At 31.0% G+C, this 21,619-nt stretch overlaps 3 protein-coding genes across 11 annotated transcripts in view; all 3 read right to left on the reverse strand.

Annotated features, from left to right (window-relative positions):
- Positions 1–21,619, reverse strand: part of LOC146723297 (uncharacterized) — a 39,101-nt gene that overhangs the window by 4,322 nt on the left and 13,160 nt on the right. For 3 of the 8 annotated variants that reach the window (XM_085482607.1, XM_085482606.1, XM_085482609.1), the window contains 2 exons: positions 8,259–8,319; positions 1,180–1,251 (listed from right to left, as the gene is read on the reverse strand). In XM_085482607.1, coding sequence (XP_085338733.1) covers positions 1,180–1,251; positions 8,259–8,319 — 133 coding nt within the window. Of the gene's footprint in view, positions 1–1,179; positions 1,252–3,163; positions 5,115–8,231; positions 8,320–21,619 lie in introns of those variants that run through there. The other 5 variants (XM_085482604.1, XM_085482605.1, XM_085482611.1 and 2 more) reach the window with 4 other exon arrangements.
- Positions 5,679–7,746, reverse strand: LOC146723298 (dynein light chain roadblock-type 2-like). 2 transcript variants are annotated; one of them, XM_085482613.1, is made up of 4 exons: positions 7,204–7,746; positions 6,560–6,715; positions 6,109–6,443; positions 5,679–6,035 (listed from the first exon to the last, which is right to left on the reverse strand). In XM_085482613.1, exons 3-4 carry the CDS (start codon positions 6,164–6,166, stop codon positions 5,824–5,826), a joined length of 270 nt encoding a protein of 89 aa, XP_085338739.1. In that variant the 5' UTR covers positions 6,167–6,443; positions 6,560–6,715; positions 7,204–7,746; the 3' UTR covers positions 5,679–5,823. The 2 variants fall into 2 exon arrangements, with proteins under 2 accessions (XP_085338739.1, XP_085338738.1); XM_085482612.1 differs by lacking the exon at positions 7,204–7,746 and adding an exon at positions 6,937–7,197.
- On the reverse strand, positions 19,527–21,226 carry LOC146723299 (dynein light chain roadblock-type 2-like). Its single transcript, XM_085482614.1, has 4 exons — positions 20,799–21,226; positions 20,408–20,563; positions 19,957–20,291; positions 19,527–19,883 (listed from the first exon to the last, which is right to left on the reverse strand). Exons 3-4 carry the CDS (start codon positions 20,012–20,014, stop codon positions 19,672–19,674), a joined length of 270 nt encoding a protein of 89 aa, XP_085338740.1. The 5' UTR covers positions 20,015–20,291; positions 20,408–20,563; positions 20,799–21,226; the 3' UTR covers positions 19,527–19,671.

A 21,619-nucleotide genomic window follows, 5' to 3' on the forward strand; every position in this document is an offset into this window, starting at 1 on the left:
GACGTCGTCTTCATTGGCCGTCGTTCCGCGCTGATCGATACGAGCAACTTGGATGTGGCAACTGAAAAGCTGATCGGCCAATCGAGGTATAATTTTTTTTATCGAAAACGTTTAACCGAATTATTTAATATTGAGCAAACTCGTAATTTCATTTAGGAAAAAAATATCCCGATAAGAGAGATAAATTCGCACTCTCGTATATTTTAAGGGCCTATATTGTAGGGGTCGAAATAAGAAAAAAGTTCTTATAAAAATGGTTCCAAAAATGAAAATCAGTATCCCTTATATCTTCCTTTGAAAATCGAATGAAATGGTCAAAAGCACATTAAAAATGAATGTTTTTCTTCAAAACTCTGACATAGTTTTGAAAACACCCTGCTGCATATAAATCGGAATAATACACCTTCATTCTGAATTAATTATTATTTTTGTGTTTACAAAGGTTTCGTCGATGAACCTTCGAGATACGAAGAAGACCCCGAATCTCAAAGCCAAGCTCGCTGGCGCGTTTGACGCATTTATCTGGTTTAGACAGACTCCTCGCAAAGACCCGGTCCTTTGCATCGCAAAGCGTTATCTAGTCGCTTGGCGGTGGTCCGCGCTTCCGCATCCGCTCGTCGGGAGAAACGCGGAGAAAACTGGGGCAAACTTCCGACCTGGTTGGTAATTGCCGGCTGGCTTTACGCTGCTTCTTTTTCGTGTTATCCTGCCACGGCGGTTTAAACTCGACGATAGTTCCCCGGGGCCCTTTTAACCCCTTCCGCGCTCGTCCAGCTTATCGTTTCTAATATACACGAACCAGTTCAGCCAATTTGCAAAGTTACATCTCGATATTTGCGTTACATTCGTGTGAGTTTACACCGCGGGAAATACATGTCAAAATGTCTCTTTCATTTCCTTGCGCGTAATTTAATCATAAATACGTAATTATTATCTCTCTCTCTCTCTCTCTCTCTCTCTCTCTCTCTCTCTCTCGTGTACGAGTATATTCACGTACATATATTATGTATAATTTTTAAATTAATATATAAATTTCAAAATAAAATATCCAACAAAATACGCATCGTATACAAATAAATTTAGATTGAAATTTACATATTAATTGAAAAAATAAAATTAATCATTTAGAATATACGATACATTATACATGTAACATAACATCGAAGCTTGCAAGCATACCTGACGCAAAGCTGCACAAACAGCGTGATGGCCCAAGTAATTTCGAGGAAGAAGATCGCGCCCGATGCCGCCCTGTAATTGAAGATGTATATTTGAATTAAGAAGCTTCTTAAAAGTTGAAGAGAAAACCGAAAGTACGGTACGAAACTTGCGCTTCGCAGATCGAATTACACGGGTCGTAACAATTTAATACGCGCTCGTCTTCGCCAACGACAACTTTTCGAAGGGAGGCTGATGGAAGAATCGGGGATAAGAAAAACACAGAGTAGCCGACTTGTAGTTTCTATAAAAGACTCGGGGTCGCTCTTTTACACAGATATACGAGGCCATAAATAATAATAATTCTGTTATAAGGGAAAAATTCATGTCAATGTTTGCCAATATCGTGGAAACGTGATTCGCAATTGTGTCGGTCGAGAAGGGCGAGAGAGATTTGCGATTTGTATCCCGGGGAGAATCACGATGCAGGGTGTATTATCAATGATTTAAGGACGCCGACTGCCTCTTGCGTAAAACGCGAGGGAGGTTCTGCGTAAAAAATGTAAAACATTTCTCTCAATCTCTCCCACTCGCCGCGATATCCTTTTCCGGAAGTGTGTATACAGCGAGCGAGGGAGATGCCAGCGGAAAATTGCAGTGAGCAATGTCGAAAATATTTCTTTTCGTGGCACTCGACTTCATTGCGCACATATATATATATATATATATATATATATATATATATGTGCATCGGCGCCGTCTGTCTGTGTGGAAAAATGCAGACACCAGAGAATATCTAATTAAGAGTTATCGCCCTCTTTCTCGAAACGCGGAATTTTTTATCAGACCTTTCGCCTGATTAATATCAAATTGTGTCGCAAAAACATTGTCGATAAATTTAAAAAATACGCGAGATGCAGAGCCACACAGAGAGAATTTTCTCTAAAAATCATGACCAAGTTTTCCATGCTCGTTTTTAATTAATTCATCCCAAAAAAAATTTTTTTATTATATTCATTTTTATTTTATTTTTTCATTTATATCATTATTTATGACTTTTGATTTTGCACAGAGACAATTTTCTCTTAGAATTTACCCTAAAAATCACGGCAATCGAGGGATGATATGGTATTGGAAGAATTTCATAAGAGTTTCTCTGATTAAAAAATATTAATATCTACCTGTACCACAATAAGATATAAAATATGTTCGATTAATTTTACTATGTACATATTAATATTTTTTATTCTGGTAAATATTAATCAGAAAAATTGTTTCCTAAGAAGAGAAAATTCCCTCCTTGTACTTTAGACAATGCGACAGAATTTACAGAACTATTTTATTTAGAGATAACAATCTTATATCATGTGCAAGTTTAACAAATATTTTCTAGAAATTAAGTTCCGTGAATTTTTCGTGCATATAAATTGTCTAAGGCGAGTTTTCAAAATTTATCGAATCACAAAAATAAATAAAACTTACAAAGATAGTCTAATATGCGTGTGTGCATACATAAACATGCACTAACGTGCAAAATCTATGGAGCTTGTTCGGAAGATGATTACATTGAACTTATCATTTGATGGGGGAAAGACTTTCGACCTGTTCACTTTTTTTTCTTCGTGACCGAGTATAAGTACTTTGCCTTAAAAATAATCTTGTTCCAGCATCGCGCTTCCGTTCGATAATCTAATCCTTGAAAATCTCGGCCGTAAATCAGATCTCCATCCGAGGACGGATCGAATCGCACGAATTGCCCGATAAGTAAGAACGGTCGTAAAGATTTTCAGCGATGTTGGTCGCGCTTAATTATTACACTGCTAGTACAGCCAGACAAAAGCGGATTTCATCCGGGAATCGTAATTAGAGCACATAACTGAGGGTATACAAAGCATAAAAGGCCAGGAATAATGGAGAGGATATGCCGTAGATAAATTAGAAGCTCATGTTTAGCCCTTAAAAGCGGGGTGTGTTACTCCGCTCTGTTTATATAAATTATACTTACATACACGCGTGTCTCTTGTTACGAATATCTACCATTATTATTACTAGTATTTATGTAACAGGATGCAAGAACGAAAATCGAGAACATCCTCGATCAATCTTGCGTAGGGTCTCAAAATTCTCAGGTACTCGATCAGCTTCGTAGAAAATTAAAAAAAAAAATATTTGACAGCGTTAAATAAATATCCCGACGATATAGAACTTTATATAAATTAAACAGTAATAAAAATAATAGAATAATATATGTATAAATAATAATTTCTAGAACTCTCTTAACAACTCTGTCAAGCACAATACAATCATCAAACTAGGTTGTCGCTGTCTCTGACAGATGGGCAAATGGTAAATCGTCCTGCGAGAAACAGGTGAATTATGAGTTTAACACAGCACGCGCTGCAATGAGTTTAAAAGTAACAATTTAATTTTAATATCATTAGAATATTATTTAGCAGCGCGCCCAGTTTTTTTAACTAAAATTTTTTTATTTCTTTTTATTTTATATTAATTTTAAATTTGCATAAGTTTTTAAATTTTAATTTTTTATAAAAATGTTTATTTATTCGCGCAATAATTGGACATTACTTTTTGTAGAGATATTAATTTTAGAACATAAATTTTTGTCAATTGATAGATTTTTTTACTTAAAAATACTTTTTTGTTTAACACTTTTTCACATGGCGCATGGACTTGGCATCTTGTTTATCTTTTTTTTTAAAAGATAAGTTTTTTTATGGTACAATTTTACATTTGCAAATTTAAATTTTTATTGATTCATTATACGACTCTATATATGTCTGCAACTTTAATTTTCCACTGGTACAAGTTTCTACTTTCACTTGGCGCAATTTTTTTTTTATTTCATTACTTTTGTTACGATTGTACATTGGTTTATAATCGATAATTTTTCATACAATTCTATTGTACATGGGTTTGCAATGGATAATTTTTGTTAATGGTGTGCCCTTAACTGGTCGCCTTTTTTTACCTTTTTTTAAAGGTGAGTTTTTAGAGATTATATCATTCATTTTTGTATATGATAAGCATCTTTAAATAAATAAGCAAATTCAATTTTTCTGGCATTTTCTTATTTTAGGTACATATATATCCAATAATTAATATACAAAATTAAATATTATTCATCACACAATTTGTATCAAAATAATATATTTTTAAAAATTTATTTTAAATTTATTTAATCATTTTTATCATTGTGATTGTAGTGGCAAGGATTTTATTGCTCAGTGTCATTGCAAGCATCTGGCCTGTATATACCATAATATATTGTGTAATACATTGGCTAATTGTAAGTATGACAATATGGATTTTGATAGATTCCCATGGAATATTGGAATTTTGTCGGACTTGCAGTCATCCACCACATATGCAGCCTACAATTAAAGAACGCATTTATTCCATATTATTTGCTTCCGCCGTTATTGGCATAGTGCACATTTTTATATATCTCAATGCTGTAGATAGCAAAACATTTTGAAAACATCTATCTTTCTATGTTATCTGCTTTTTTGAAAATATTGCAGCAAATTTATTATGGCAATATGCTTGTCCTCCTGCAGTTAAAGAGGCTTAGTACTTTAATATAATCTTTATTATTTGTATCATTTCCTTTTTCTTGGGAATTACAGCAATGCTTTTGTACTATATATTGTCTTGCATCCCTCAAAAAGACAACATACTTCAAACGCACCAGTTCAAGCAATGTAACTTTGATATTTATTTACTTTAAAAAATGAGAGATAAATTATACAATATGCAATTAACCTTATCTTATGACTTTTATAAATCTTATGATAAAATCTAACTCTCTCTTAATCTTTATTATGAAAAGAATCTCGGTATTATATGAAATAATTTCATTGTATAGTTTAACTTTCAAAAATTTTGCAAAATAAAATAACTCACATTGTATTTCTACCATATATAATATATAAAAAAAAGATAGGTAAATATAAATAAATAAATATATATTTATGATATACAATAAATAAATATATATTTATATTTATATATATATATATATATATATATATATATATATATATAAAATGTTGGATTTTTATTATATATATATAATTTCAAAAAATCTTTTTTATATGCTATTGAATTTTAATACATACAATTTTGATTATATGTATTTTAATTGATTATATTTATAAGTATTTTTATATTATCTTAAAAAGACTGCATAGAATTATTTGTGCGACACTCTTATATGTATGTATAATTAATAGGGACCAACTACACATTTTTTTTTCCACTGAATAAAAACAATCTCAATATTAAAATTAAATTATAAAAAAGATACTGTGATATTTTATTGATGAGAAATGTACATTTATAATTGTATTAAATACAAAAATAAACATGCCATGAATTACTATATATACATATTTTCATAATTATCAAACTTAAAAATATAATATTGTTACCAAAGAAGAAAGCACTATTTAAAAACTCTAAAAGTTCATAATTTGTTAAATTAGTAATTAAATACTGCATTTTGTATAATTTTTAAGCTTTATTCTTTTATTTTTCTTTATTTAATTGAATAGATATTAACATCCACAATGTAGCATACAGATTAAATTAACAACCAAAGAAATAAATCTTAACTTTGAAATATATTTTTGTTTCTTTTAAATATCAATCAACTGGATTTTGTACTACTATTAATATGAATTCTTTATCTGGTGCCATCATAATTTTATGTTTTTTGCTACGTATGCGCAAGAAAGTTAAATCATTTGTTGGATTCAAGTCACGTACGACAGAACGAGCTTTATCTGACAATTGACTTATCAAACCTGCGTATTGAACTGTTGTCGTATTATCTAATGTTGACTTTATAGGAATACCTAAAACAGATATAATTTTATAAATTTTTGTTTACAACTACAAGTAAATCATGTCAATGATCTCATGTAATACCTTCTGCATTCACCACTATTGTTCCAACTACCCTTTTATGAGACTGAATTTGTTTCATAGTTTCTTCAACCTCTTATAAATTATTTCATCGAAATTTATTAATAAAATTTTTATTTTAAATATTCCAATAACGGAAGCAAATCATATGGAATAAATGCGTTCTTTAATTGTAGGCTGCATATGTGGTGGATGACTGTAAGTCCGACAAAATTCCAATATTCCATGGGAATCTATCAAAATCTATATTGTCATACTTAGCCAATGTATTACGCAATATATTATGGTATATACAGGCCAGATGCTTGCAATGACACTGAGCAATAAGATCCTTGCCACTACAATCACAATGATAAAAATGATTAAATAAATTTTAAAAAATATATTATTTTGATACAAAGTGTGTGATGAATAATATTTAATTTTGTATATTAATTATTGAATATATATGTACCTGCAATAAGAAAATGCCAGAAAAATTGTAAAATAGTCCCTATAGCACTGATATTAGATTTATCTTGTTAAGCTAATCGAATGCTGCGATGATAACTAGCCATTGCCCAACCCATGCTCACAAGTGAGCTGATAATGCTACCTGCTTGATGTACAACTGAAAAAAATATAGAAGCTAATTAAGAAAATTATTAAAAATATATGCATACTCATACATAGGCATTTATATAATTGAAATATTATTGAAATAATAGCAAAATATCTGATTTTGTATCACAGACTGTAAACTTGCACATAAATTATTATGACAATAAATTTGCAAATAATAACATTAAAATTGAATGTAAAAATTGAAATTGAAAATTGAAAATATCTAACCCCACACGCTGTCAATATAGCGGAGGGCAACTATCGCCGTCTGTTGTAAAACGTGCGAGATGGACATTTCCAATACATGCATCTATTCATGTGTTGTGTACGTGTGATATATGTGTGCGCATGTGTTGTATACGTGTGAATACGTGTAGCACGATACTACTATGTTTGCGTGGTCGATGATGATAATAATAATAATGATGATGACGGGGACGTTTCTTAAAAGAAATTTTTCATATTTCGACTTTGCAATTATATATCTCTGCTTACAAATCACGTAGAGCAGAAATAAAGACACTTTTATTATATAATTCAAACTCAATCTATCGATTAAATCTAGTATAAACTCGATTGCTTCAGCCGTTATTGAGAATTCGAAATATTATAAAGACTCAAATGTCCGACTCGCGTTAAGATACACGGTGTCTCGGCTACGCCCTTAACTGGTCGCGAGACACTACCGTGTCTCTTGATCACTCCTTCGTATAATTTCGAATTCGATTACAAAGAAATCCGAGAAGAGAACCGAGGAGTTCGATTTCGCGGGAATGACGTTTACTCCTCCGTCGATTCGCCACCCTTTTATTCACCCACCCTATATCGATTGTGTACAGTGTTGTGCTTAGATGATTTGAAAATTAGTTGGATGAGATAAAAATATGTAAATTCATTTTGGATAAGATAATTTTGTTTTAAATATATCTAGATAAAAAATATAAAATTATATAGCGATTCATCTAGACTAGATAACTTCATTTGCCCCTCTTGGAATCAGTAAAAAAATTAAGCATTTGCTCTCCTTTTAAATAAACACTGAAATTTATTTGTATATATATATATATATATAACATAAAAAAAATAAAAATTAAATTTAAAACAGAAAATAAATTTAAAAAAATTAAGAAAGAACAAAAAATAAGAAATAAAAAATGCTCCCTCCTGAAAAAAATCCTATGAACACCCATGATATATGAAAAAAATAAAAATTAAATTTAAAACAAAAAATAAATTTTAAAAAATTAAGAAAGAACAAAAAATAAGAAATAAAAAATGCTCTCTCCTGGAAAAAAGGATCCTATGAACACCCATGATAGATAATACATATTTTTATCGTTTATACATAAAGATAAGATGACGCGAAAATTTCATCTAGATGATCATCCATATAATTTGATTCGGATAACAGCAAACACTGACTGGCCTTCTTCGCGGCTGAGGGAGAAGTCTAATGTGTCGATATGTCGCGGAAATCGCGATAACGCGCGCGCGAGAGGCTGATAATGCGTGAATTGAATTACGGTATACGCATGTTGAATTATCCTCACGTAACGTAAAGCCCCATGACGTGTCGATGGTACGCCACATCCGCGCCGACGCCGCACACAACTGCAACAGACAGAAAGAGGATCAAAAAGATTGCATCTCTCCCGCGTCTGATGAATTCCATCTCGCCGAGACGCGCCATAACCGATATATTTCGCAGGCGATCGATCTCCTCGATCGTATTTTACGCCGAACGGGATTCCCGTAATTTATAACCGCGATTGCAACTCGCATACGAATCGTTGCGAAATACATTTCGACTGCGATAAATTACACGCGAGCTTCACAAATATATACACGGAGAATTTTTTAGAATTTACCCTGAAAAAAGTATGGTAAAAATATTAATATACATATTTTTGTGGTAAATATTAATCAGAAAAATTCATAAAGTTCTTCCAATTCATGATTTTCAGGATGAATTCTAATAGAAAATCCTATGCGATAATAAAATTCTTTTTTATTTTTATCGAGTTATTAGAGACATTTTTTCCAACATTAGGTGCATCCTGAATTTTATATATGAATATTATTTATGTATAACTTTATTCGTGTCTTTGACTAAATTATCTTTGCACGCATTTGCTAGAAAGTTGACTTTTAATCTCAGTTTAATACTTTAAATGTAATATACATATTTAAATTTTTGTTAAATATTTCTCTCTCTCTCTCTCTCTCTCTTTCGAAAAATTTTATATATCCATCCATCTTCTCTGCAGAGGGAAACACCGATATTCCCGCAGGATACTTCGCAGCATAAATTCCCCCCTCCTTGTGCTTCCGTATGCATGCAGGTGCATTTATTACCGCTTCTGAAATTCGCCCATGAATTCCAAACGTGTGGAACGTGACGAACGTACACGTCGGAATCTTTTGCCGTTTGTGTGTTATATATAATTCTTTATGATAATAAATGTTGAAAGAAGAAACGACGATTTTAAAAGTGATTTTTTTTTAAATTTCAAAAAATGCATATATTTTACCTCTTTATCTTAAAAAAAAAATAAATAAAGATTACTCCACGATATTAAAAATTCGAAAAATATCGAGCATCAAAAGACACAAACGTGGATGAAAAAAAAAAAGAAGAGATATACATCCATGAAAGCATATTACACGGCGAGATATCGAGAGATCCCGATATAAATCCTTGCGCGCGATCTCGGTATAAAATTATTCTATTCCATGAACGTTGGAGGGAATACATACGTGTTCTATGCAAGTATCATGTGCACAATGGATTGACTATATTCTTGCCCTGACAGGAAATCAATACAGTATAGGTTCGAACGGGATTTTTTTTCTCGCCAAGCAGCGGTTCAATTTGAACGCCTACTACAGACAAGGGGACAAAGCCGATCATCTCGAATCAATGTAATTGCCTCCAGGAGAATTCACGTTGTACATGTCAGGCGATGCCTCGTCCTCACATCACACAAGCACTGTGTTGTAAATGAAACGAGCTGCCAAATTTTCGACACGCGAAACATCTGAATAGCATTTTTTTAGCCTTTAGATCAAAATAGAATATGGAATTATTCATATGCGTCTAGGTAGGGAAAAAACTGCAATTTCTTGATCCAATAATTGAAATTAATTCATATATCGTTGGATTATACATATACAGTATATATGATCGTACTGTAATATCTAAAACGTCAAACAACGAATATATGACGATGATAACTGCAAGTGGTCGGATCTCTCTCTCTCTCTCTCTGGAAATAGTGCTTTATCAATCCGAATTTTTTTCGAAAATCCCGATTCTTGACAGTTGAAATTTGCGAATTTCGATCGATTCTGTTGAAAACTCTGTGAAAAAAATTTAATTAAATTGAAGTTGCGGAAAAAGGGTCTCTCTCTCTCTCTCTCTCTCTCTCTCTCTCTCGCATACAAGATTTGCGAAAGCTCAGCGAAAGCTCTATTGTCAACATGGAATTTTCGGACATACATGTAGAACACAATTTAAGCCGGATCAGAGGCAATTTCTGAACAAGTCGAAAACGAGGGAGAAGGATATCAAAGAGCAGTTTGCGAAAGGTTCTAATTGCAAAAAGCTGATCAAAGGGTCTCTATAAAATAAAATAACCAACTTGCAAAGAAGCAATTACACAAGCTATTAGATAACTTTTATTTGCGCTACCATGTTACAAATGCAATTAGCAATTGCAAGATTGCAACACTTGTGAAAAAAGAAACATTTTCAATCATTTAATCGAGCTAGTTGGGGTAATATATATATCATTATATCTGGCAAATAAATCCGACAAATTTAATCGGTTGAAATTCATCATTTAAAAAGCTGTCGATCATATTAATTAATTCAATGTTGATTCCTCGCAATATGTGTCTGAAACTTTGATATACGATTCAATATTACATATATTTTCTGTACTCAGTGTTTGCTGTTATCTAAATAAAATTATAGATGATCATCCAGATGAAACTTTGGCATCATCTTATCTTTATATAGATAATAAAAATATGTATTATTTATAATTGTATCTTATCGTTAGATGAAAAACATATTTTTTTATTACATATTTTTATAATTACATATTTTTATTTCATCTTTATTTAGCTAATTTTAAAATCATCGAACAATACTAGATATTACATACATATTCTCTGTACTATAAGCTCGATTAAAATTGAAACGCGAGGATTTTTTTCTTTTAAATGCAACAATCTTGCAATTGTTAATTGTATTTGTAACACAAATAAGAACTTTGAATTATGGATCTAGAAGCGAAATGTCGCAATTATCGACCTGCAGACGCGGCTTATATTTTTCCTCTCGCAAGAAACTTGGCGATGAGAGACGCAAGTATATATGTACGTGTAAACATGTGTGTTTGCGGGGGATCCAACGACGAAATTTGAGGAAACGCGAGCGCGATGTATTATTCAGAGGACGAAGTCGCGTGAAGTTTAATAAAAGGAAAATCCGGCCGGAGGACGACGCGCGCATCTGGGATCTTTTCGGCTGTCGTCGAGAGGAGAATAGTCGCGGAAAATTTTTACGCTTCTCTTATCCGGAAAAAACCTTCTCCGCCCTCTTCTTTCCGACTATGTTCTTATTTTATGTATTTACGAGCTGGCAAACCACGCCGGAAGAGACAGCGAAACTGGCTGCCATAACCGGATGATTTTCGCTTCCGCAGGAGATGATGAAAAGGAAAAAAGAGGAGACCGTTAGTTTTATTCGGATAATTTTCCCCCAACTAGCTCGATTCACTATTAAAATTGAAAAAAGGTTTCTTTTTCTTTTTATTTTTTATTAATGTTTCTGCAATCTTGCAATTGTTAATTGCATTTGCAACATGGCGGCGCAAATAAAAGTTCTCTAATAGCCCGTGTAATTATTTCTTCGCGTGTCGGTTATTTCATTTTGTAGGAAAGAAAGACGAAGAAGAGGAAAAGAAGAGAAGTAAATAGACGGCTCGCGTAGTCCATCCCATTGAAAACGTGTAATATAATTAATCTGTGATTAAATTTTCTACTTTACAATTTCCATTACGGCTTTAATTTCCGTTCCGAAGCGACTTTTCGAATATAAGTAAATAAAGGCTTGAAAAAAAAAAAAATATATATATATATATATAAATGTTGGCGAGGCCGCGTTTCCTGTCCGGAAACTCGCGAGATTGGTGGACGCAAATTTCCTCGATCGTGTTTCCATGTTCCAGGATGTGTTCGCTGAACAAATGTTGAACGGAACACGAGTCCGGTCACCTTGCGATCAGGTTGCGAATTAAATTTCCGGAGCTTGTCGAAGATGCACTCGCCGGAGGATATATCCATTATCTTTCCACCGACAAAAGACGGATAAAAGGTCGTCATCCGCGACTCGATCTCTCAAAAATTAGATCTCCACATCATATCTACATGGGACGAGAGATATTTTCTCTGAAGTATTTTAATACCACGGCGATTAATTAGATTGAAAAATCAATAACCGCTTAATCCCGTGAGAAAATGTTGTTGATGTAGAGCTGACATTTCACCAACGTTGATTCAACTACACTAGGCGAACGAAAGCATAACACTAAAGAAAATTATACGCGAGACGACAAAGTGTCGATGTACCGAGAGAGGATGAGAGAAGGTTGGACACGGCTGATAAATGCAAAAGGAGAGACAGGATGTCCAGCAGACTCGATGAAAAAAATTCCCTGACTTTTTCAGATTTTCCAAGACCAGAAATTAATTTTTCCCTGACTTTTTAGTATTCTTTGCATATATCTATGTAATAAATCAATTAAATGTTAAATCATGAAATCCTTGAGATATTTTTGTCTGCATTATGTACAATAATCGAAATAAACATGTCACTAGAAACTATTTAAGTAATCTCTTTTTTTATTTATACTATATCAAATTTTTATTACTACATCAATTATTTTATCTCTATTAAACACATTGAAGTAAAATAACACGACGATGAAAATATAAATGAACACGTAGATAAATCGATTTTTAACAACACAGAAAATTAGTGTGCTGGGAGTCAAGGAAAAGTGTATATTTATTTAATAAAAACTTCCACTTATTGAGACCAATGTAGAATAATGTGAAAAAAATGCAAATAAATACTAAAATTTCCTGACTTTTCCCTGACAATTCCAGATTTCTAAAATTCCCTGACAATGCCCGGTTTTCCAGATTTCCCTGACCGCTGGACACCCTAAAATTATACGCGAAAGCAACAAAGTGTCGATGTACCAAGAGAGGGTGAAAGAAGGGTTGGACACGGCTGGCAAATGCAAAAGGGAAGAGAAGAGGGATGATGGCGCTTTCGCGAAAAAGCCTGCTTAAGGATGAATAGTGGCCAATAGCTCGAGCCTTTTCTTCCTTAATCTCTTCCTCTGTCGAAGGAACGAAGACAGATTGGCACGATCGGATTCCCATCTCTACTCGATCGCCCGGATATATATGTATATATATATATATATATATATATATATATATATGTCTTCCTCTTTTTATCTTCTGTCTCTCTTTCTCGTCGCTTTGTCCCGTGAAAGCGAATTTTCGCGGCCAGCAGCGGAGCGGAGTAATTCAAATTTCCGGCCTCGGATTCAATTAGAGACGCGAACGCAATTAGCCGCGGACACTCACTCGTGTCGTCGCAAGGGTGTCCCTCCTGAAAGGGCGAAAGCGCGCGCGATAATTAAGACGGACCACTCTCGAATATATAATTAGACCAATTAGCTTCGGAAAGTGCCCCTTCCCTCCGGTCGACCCGATATCACTTTATACAGGAGGGAACAACACTTCTCCGTGTTTCTAGTGTCTTTGAGTTGGAAATCAACTTCACGCGCGAGTTGGATCCCAAACAGAGAGGTGACCAAGTTTTCCATTCTCGTTTTCCAATTAATTCATTCCAGAAAAATTCCTTCTCGAAACGATTGATTCAATATCTTTTTCTTTCATTTATATTAATTTTCATTTTATTTTATTTTTTCATTTATACCATTCATACCTATTCATGATTTATGATTATGCACAGAGAGAAGTTTCTTCTCTTAGAATTTGTTCTGAAAATCGTCGGACTATGTAGTATTGAAAGAATCTTGTAAGAGTTTCTCTGATTAATATTTACGATACAATACAAAATATTAATATCTACCACAATACGATATAAAATATTGGATTAATTTGACTATGTACATAATACAATTTATTATGTGTACGTATAGTGAGTTTATTATCTACAAATATGTAAATAATATGTAAATATATATTTACATATTATTTACAATTACATATCATAATAATATAAGATAATATATAAATATAAACAAATATGTACATAGTAAAATTTACTATAAATATATACATATATAAATATATTTTATCATGATAAATATATATTTTAATCAGAGAAATTCATAAAATTCTTCCATGTTCATATTATCCCACGATTACCATGATTTTCAGGATAAATTCCAAGAGAAAATTCTCTCAATATATCAATTATTCCTTTTATCTATAATTTGATAAATTAAAAAAAAACTAAAAATATAGAATCTTAGACTTAACGCTTCCTTCTCGAAACTCGACGACGTTGAAAAATCGTCGTAGAGTAAATATATATATATATATATATATATATATATATATATTTATGATTTTACGACATATATATAAATATATAAATGTATTATATATATAGAGTCCTCTTGGTGTACAGAATTGAGCGGGAATTAATTGAATCCACGGCAATCGAAGGGAATCCTCTCGCTCGTCGTCGAGACGATCCCGCGGATGCGTCGAACGAGCGCGGCGTCGCGTTTCCGGCGACGGAGGATGGAAATTGAGTTTCGCCGAGTTTTCCATCGCGACGATTCGATTTGTCCCGCCGTGACGAGCAGCATCAAAACTTTCTCGCGCGCAAGAGAGAAAGAGAGAGAAAAGGGACGACGACCCCTGCGTCGCCTCGAGGTCGCGATAAAGCGGACAGAAAGAAAGCGTGGAAGAAAATCGGGTGAACAACTTTCTCGAAATGCACCGCCTCGCTTAGAAAGGATCCGACGTTACTAACATCTTCTTGGAAAATACATATATATAGATACCTGCGATACTTGGTAAATGTTCAACGAGAAAATCTATATGCGGCCCGATAAAAATTGTTTATATATAATTATATATAAATAATTGTATAATTATACATATAATCGTAAAATTATCTGTGAAATATGTTCATTTTTAGACATATTTATATAAATTTATATATAAATTATAAAAGTTTATAGGTAATCATGTCAAATTATATATGAAACATATCTAATATATTTATATATATATGAAGAATACTTATTTATTATATATATATATATATAAATTTATATAATTAAATATAAAAAACACTTTTATCTAATTGTTATATATAAAAAATTGTTTACCGGATGGTAGAACGGAAGCACTTCAATCTCTTCTCTCCCCAATACACACATTTTGCTTTGTGCATTATAAATTTATATTTATGCAGGATCTGAACGTTCGGGGAAGAAATGTTAAAAAGTGCCGAAATTCGTTGGTAACTATGTTGAGCAATTTCTCTTCCCTGGATTACGCATGCATATACATACGCGTGCAAAGTGCATCACGGAAAATGCGACGCGAGTTGTCAACGATGAATTTCGCGTACGTTCACAATAGCCCTGCACTTTAGATGGTGCGCGATGAAGGAAAAAGGAAAGTGTGAAAAAACGTCACGGTATGTGTGGGCGGATGTGTTTGTATACGTACACAAACACACACAAATGTGGCTCTCATAGAAATTAAAATTGAAGAGAACGACTCGCAGTTAATTCCCAAAGTGCCGAGAAAATTTTTGGCTCGGTGAAACTTTAGCTGTAATAACGGAGAAAAGTAGATCGACCAATGTTTCGTAATTTTTTTAAGTACTTCATCGCTTTTTCCTAATTTATATTATTTACATATTGAAAGATCGCTTACGGATTCGATTCGAATAATCAAAATTCTGATTGCTTTTCATATAGAATTTCTCATATTTTTTAGATTGCAAATCGGTTTCAACCCTCTATCGCTCTTATTGGATGTTTTTCTACATGACATGATAAAGATATATAGATACATTTTTATGTAGTTTAATAAAAATATTTTTACATCGAGCATTTCAGTGCGTGTAATATTTTTTTATTATAACGAGTTCTAGAATATGTATGTAGAGAATATATAAAATGTCAGACTATCCATTATAGTAGTCTCGTCCTAGTTCTACCATTGTTCCATTGAATTATTCGAGTCGACAGAAAAAACTTGGAACATATATACAATACAATATATGTTAAATCTTAAAAGTAAATGTAATTATTTTCCTGTATTAAATTTAAAAAAAAATGCGATTTCAGCATATAATTATAAAATAAAATATTTTAACTCAATGACAAATTATATAATTATATTTGCTAACATATCTTTTTGCGCACATTTTCATTATAGCAAGACGCAGAGCTAAATTAAAATTATTTCGTCGTTCGTAAATAGAATTAATACATCAAAAGCTTCGTTTTTGGTTTCATTTAAAATTTAAACGATCCTACCGAAATATAAGGCGACTTTCCATATAAATACGTAGACTAAAATTCTGGTATAAATATATTAACAAAAATTATCCATTGCAAACCCATGTACAATAGAATTGTATGAAAAATTATCGATTATAAACCAATGTACAATCGTAACAAAAGTAATGAAATAAAAAAAAAATTGCGCCAAGTGAAAGTAGAAACTTGTACCAGTGGAAAATTAAAGTTGCAGACATATATAGAGTCGTATAATGAATCAATAAAAATTTAAATTTGCAAATGTAGAATTGTACCATAAAAAAACTTATCTTTAAAAAAAAAAGATAAACAAGATGCCAAGTCCATGCGCCATGTGAAAAAGTGTTAAACAAAAAAGTATTTTTAAGTAAAAAAATCTATCAATTGACAAAAATTTATGTTCTAAAATTAATATGTCTACAAAAAGTAATGTCCAATTATTGCGCGAATAAATAAACATTTTTATAAAAAATTAAAATTTAAAAACTTATGCAAATTTAAAATTAATATAAAATAAAAAGAAATAAAAAAATTTTAGTTAAAAAAACTGGGCGCGCTGCTAAATAATATTCTAATGATATTAAAATTAAATTGTTACTTTTAAACTCATTGCAGCGCGCCCAGTTTTTTTAACTAAAATTTTTTTATTTCTTTTTATTTTATATTAATTTTAAATTTGCATAAGTTTTTAAATTTTATAAATTTAACGTATAAGACGGGCAACAAGAGCCAAATCGCGGATGACAATGCGTTATCCTAACGAAACTAAATAATTTTTCGTTAGAAATAAATACCGGTGCACAAGGCACCAAATTTTTACTTGGACACGGCCAAGATTTAAAATATGAAATAATCTCATATTTTGAGATTTAATTTCAATACCCCTTTAACCCCCCTACGGAAAATAAATAAATGAATGCAAGAGAAAAATATAGATGCAAGAGAAAAATATAGATGCATTCATTTATTTATTTTCCGTAGGGGGGTTAAAGGGGTATTGAAATTAAATCTCAAAATATGAGATTATTTCATATTTAAAATCTTGGCCGTGTCCAAGTAAAAATTTGGTGCCTTGTGCACCGGTATTTATTTCTAACGAAAAATTATTTAGTTTCGTTAGGATAACGCATTGTCATCCGCGATTTGGCTCTTGTTGCCCGTCTTATACGTTAAATTTATATTTATATTACAGAGCCTTGTTAAAACTCTTATATTTAAATTTTAATTTTTTATAAAAATGTTTATTTATTCGCGCAATAATTGGACATTACTTTTTGTAGAGATATTAATTTTAGAACATAAATTTTTGTCAATTGATAGATTTTTTTACTTAAAAATACTTTTTTGTTTAACACTTTTTCACATGGCGCATGGACTTGGCATCTTGTTTATCTTTTTTTTTAAAGATAAGTTTTTTTATGGTACAATTCTACATTTGCAAATTTAAATTTTTATTGATTCATTATACGACTCTATATATGTCTGCAACTTTAATTTTCCACTGGTACAAGTTTCTACTTTCACTTGGCGCAATTTTTTTTTATTTTATTACTTTTGTTACGATTGTACATTGGTTTATAATCGATAATTTTTCATACAATTCTATTGTACATGGGTTTGCAATGGATAATTTTTGTTAATGGTGTGCCCTTAACTGGTCGCCTTTTTTTACCTTTTTTTAAAGGTAAGTTTTTAGAGATTATATCATTCATTTTTGTATATGATAAGCATCTTTAAATAAATAAGCAAATTCAATTTTTCTGGCATTTTCTTATTTTAGGTACATATATATCCAATAATTAATATACAAAATTAAATATTATTCATCACACAATTTGTATCAAAATAATATATTTTTAAAAATTTATTTTAAATTTATTTAATCATTTTTATCATTGTGATTGTAGTGGCAAGGATTTTATTGCTCAGTGTCATTGCAAGCATCTGGCCTGTATATACCATAATATATTGTGTAATACATTGGCTAATTGTAAGTATGACAATATGGATTTTGATAGATTCCCATGGAATATTGGAATTTTGTCGGACTTGCAGTCATCCACCACATATGCAGCCTACAATTAAAGAACGCATTTATTCCATATTATTTGCTTCCGCCGTTATTGGCATAGTGCACATTTTTATATATCTCAATGCTGTAGATAGCAAAACATTTTGAAAACATCTATCTTTCTATGTTATCTGCTTTTTTGAAAATATTGCAGCAAATTTATTATGGCAATATGCTTGTCCTCCTGCAGTTAAAGAGGCTTAGTACTTTAATATAATCTTTATTATTTGTATCATTTCCTTTTTCTTGGGAATTACAGCAATGCTTTTGTACTATATATTGTCTTGCATCCCTCAAAAAGACCACATACTTCAAACGCACCAGTTCAAGCAATGTAACTTTGATATTTATTTACTTTAAAAAATGAGAGATAAATTATACAATATGCAATTAACCTTATCTTATGACTTTTATAAATCTTATGATAAAATCTAACTCTCTCTTAATCTTTATTATGAAAAGAATCTCGGTATTATATGAAATAATTTCATTGTATAGTTTAACTTTCAAAAATTTTGCAAAATAAAATAACTCACATTGTATTTCTACCATATATAATATATAAAAAAAAGATAGGTAAATATAAATAAATAAATATATATTTATGATATACAATAAATAAATATATATTTATATTTATATATATATATATATATATATATATATATAAAATGTTGGATTTTTATTATATATATATAATTTCAAAAAATCTTTTTTATATGCTATTGAATTTTAATACATACAATTTTGATTATATGTATTTTAATTGATTATATTTATAAGTATTTTTATATTATCTTAAAAAGACTGCATAGAATTATTTGTGCGACACTCTTATATGTATGTATAATTAATAGGGACCAACTACACATTTTTTTTTCCACTGAATAAAAACAATCTCAATATTAAAATTAAATTATAAAAAAGATACTGTGATATTTTATTGATGAGAAATGTACATTTATAATTGTATTAAATACAAAAATAAACATGCCATGAATTACTATATATACATATTTTCATAATTATCAAACTTAAAAATATAATATTGTTACCAAAGAAGAAAGCACTATTTAAAAACTCTAAAAGTTCATAATTTGTTAAATTAGTAATTAAATACTGCATTTTGTATAATTTTTAAGCTTTATTCTTTTATTTTTCTTTATTTAATTGAATAGATATTAACATCCACAATGTAGCATACAGATTAAATTAACAACCAAAGAAATAAATCTTAACTTTGAAATATATTTTTGTTTCTTTTAAATATCAATCAACTGGATTTTGTACTACTATTAATATGAATTCTTTATCTGGTGCCATCATAATTTTATGTTTTTTGCTACGTATGCGCAAGAAAGTTAAATCATTTGTTGGATTCAAGTCACGTACGACAGAACGAGCTTTATCTGACAATTGACTTATCAAACCTGCGTATTGAACTGTTGTCGTATTATCTAATGTTGACTTTATAGGAATACCTAAAACAGATATAATTTTATAAATTTTTGTTTACAACTACAAGTAAATCATGTCAATGATCTCATGTAATACCTTCTGCATTCACCACTATTGTTCCAACTACCCTTTTATGAGACTGAATTTGTTTCATAGTTTCTTCAACCTCTTATAAATTATTTCATCGAAATTTATTAATAAAATTTTTATTTTAATTATTCCAATAACGGAAGCAAATCATATGGAATAAATGCGTTCTTTAATTGTAGGCTGCATATGTGGTGGATGACTGTAAGTCCGACAAAATTCCAATATTCCATGGGAATCTATCAAAATCTATATTGTCATACTTAGCCAATGTATTACGCAATATATTATGGTATATACAGACCAGATGCTTGCAATGACACTGAGCAATAAGATCCTTGCCACTACAATCACAATGATAAAAATGATTAAATAAATTTTAAAAAATATATTATTTTGATACAAAGTGTGTGATGAATAATATTTAATTTTGTATATTAATTATTGGATATATATGTACCTGCAATAAGAAAATGCCAGAAAAATTGTAAAATAGTTCCTATAGCACTGATATTAGATTTATCTTGTTAAGCTAATCGAATGCTGCGATGATAACTAGCCATTGCCCAACCCATGCTCACAAGTGAGCTGATAATGCTACCTGCTTGATGTACAACTGAAAAAAATATAGAAGCTAATTAAGAAAATTATTAAAAATATATGCACACTCATACATAGGCATTTATAATTTATATAATTGAAATATTATTGAAATAATAGCAAAATATCTGATTTTGTATCACAGACTGTAAACTTGCACATAAATTATTATGACAATAAATTTGCAAATAATAACATTAAAATTGAATGTAAAAATTGAAATTGAAAATTGAAAATTGAAAATATCTAACCCCGCACGCTGTCAATATAGCGGAGGGCAACTATCGCCGTCTGTTGTAAAACGTGCGAGATGGACATTTCCAATACATGCATCTATTCATGTGTTGTGTACGTGTGATATATGTGTGCGCATGTGTTGTATACGTGTGAATACGTGTAGCACGATACTACTATGTTTGCGTGGTCGATGATGATAATAATAATGATGATGACGGGGACGTTTCTTAAAAGAAATTTTTCATATTTCGACTTTGCAATTATATATCTCTGCTTACAAATCACGTAGAGCAGAAATAAAGACACTTTTATTATATAATTCAAACTCAATCTATCGATTAAGTCTAGTATAAACTCGATTACTTCAGCCGTTATTGAGAATTCGAAATATTATAAAGACTCAAATGTCCGACTCGCGTTAAGATACACGGTGTCTCGGCTACGCCCTTAACTGGTCGCGAGACACTACCGTGTCTCTTGATATGTACCTATATATATTGTATATAACGTAATTAAAAATTTATAAGAATAAATATAATATTAAATTTGGAATAAATAGTCTCTGAAATTAAACGTCGACTCTCCTTCGCATCCTGAATTACGTGAATCAAGGTGTCGAGTAGAACTCAATAAAAAAAATTCCCTGCCTTTTTCAGATTTTCCAAGACCAGAAATTAATTTTTTCCTTGACTTTTTAATATTATTTTTTCCAAATATATAATTTGCATGATAAATCAATTAAATGTTAAATCATGAAATCTTTGAGACATTTTTGTCTGCATTATGTACAATAATCGAAACAAACATGTCACTAGAAATTATTTAAGTAATCACC

The sequence above is a fragment of the Nylanderia fulva genome, unplaced genomic scaffold (assembly GCF_048542155.1).
Source record: "Nylanderia fulva isolate GAGA-0341 unplaced genomic scaffold, ASM4854215v1 Scaffold21, whole genome shotgun sequence".
NCBI classification, from domain to species: domain Eukaryota; kingdom Metazoa; phylum Arthropoda; class Insecta; order Hymenoptera; family Formicidae; genus Nylanderia; species Nylanderia fulva.

Coding starts and splice junctions, on each gene's coding strand:
- LOC146723298 (XM_085482613.1), bottom strand. CDS start 6,166: ATGAAACAAATTCAGTCTCATAAAAGGGTAGTTGGAACAATAGTGGTG. Junction 6,036..6,108: donor AATAGTGGTGAATGCAGAAG/GTATTACATGAG, acceptor TATCTGTTTTAG/GTATTCCTATAAAGTCAACA.
- LOC146723299 (XM_085482614.1), bottom strand. CDS start 20,014: ATGAAACAAATTCAGTCTCATAAAAGGGTAGTTGGAACAATAGTGGTG. Junction 19,884..19,956: donor AATAGTGGTGAATGCAGAAG/GTATTACATGAG, acceptor TATCTGTTTTAG/GTATTCCTATAAAGTCAACA.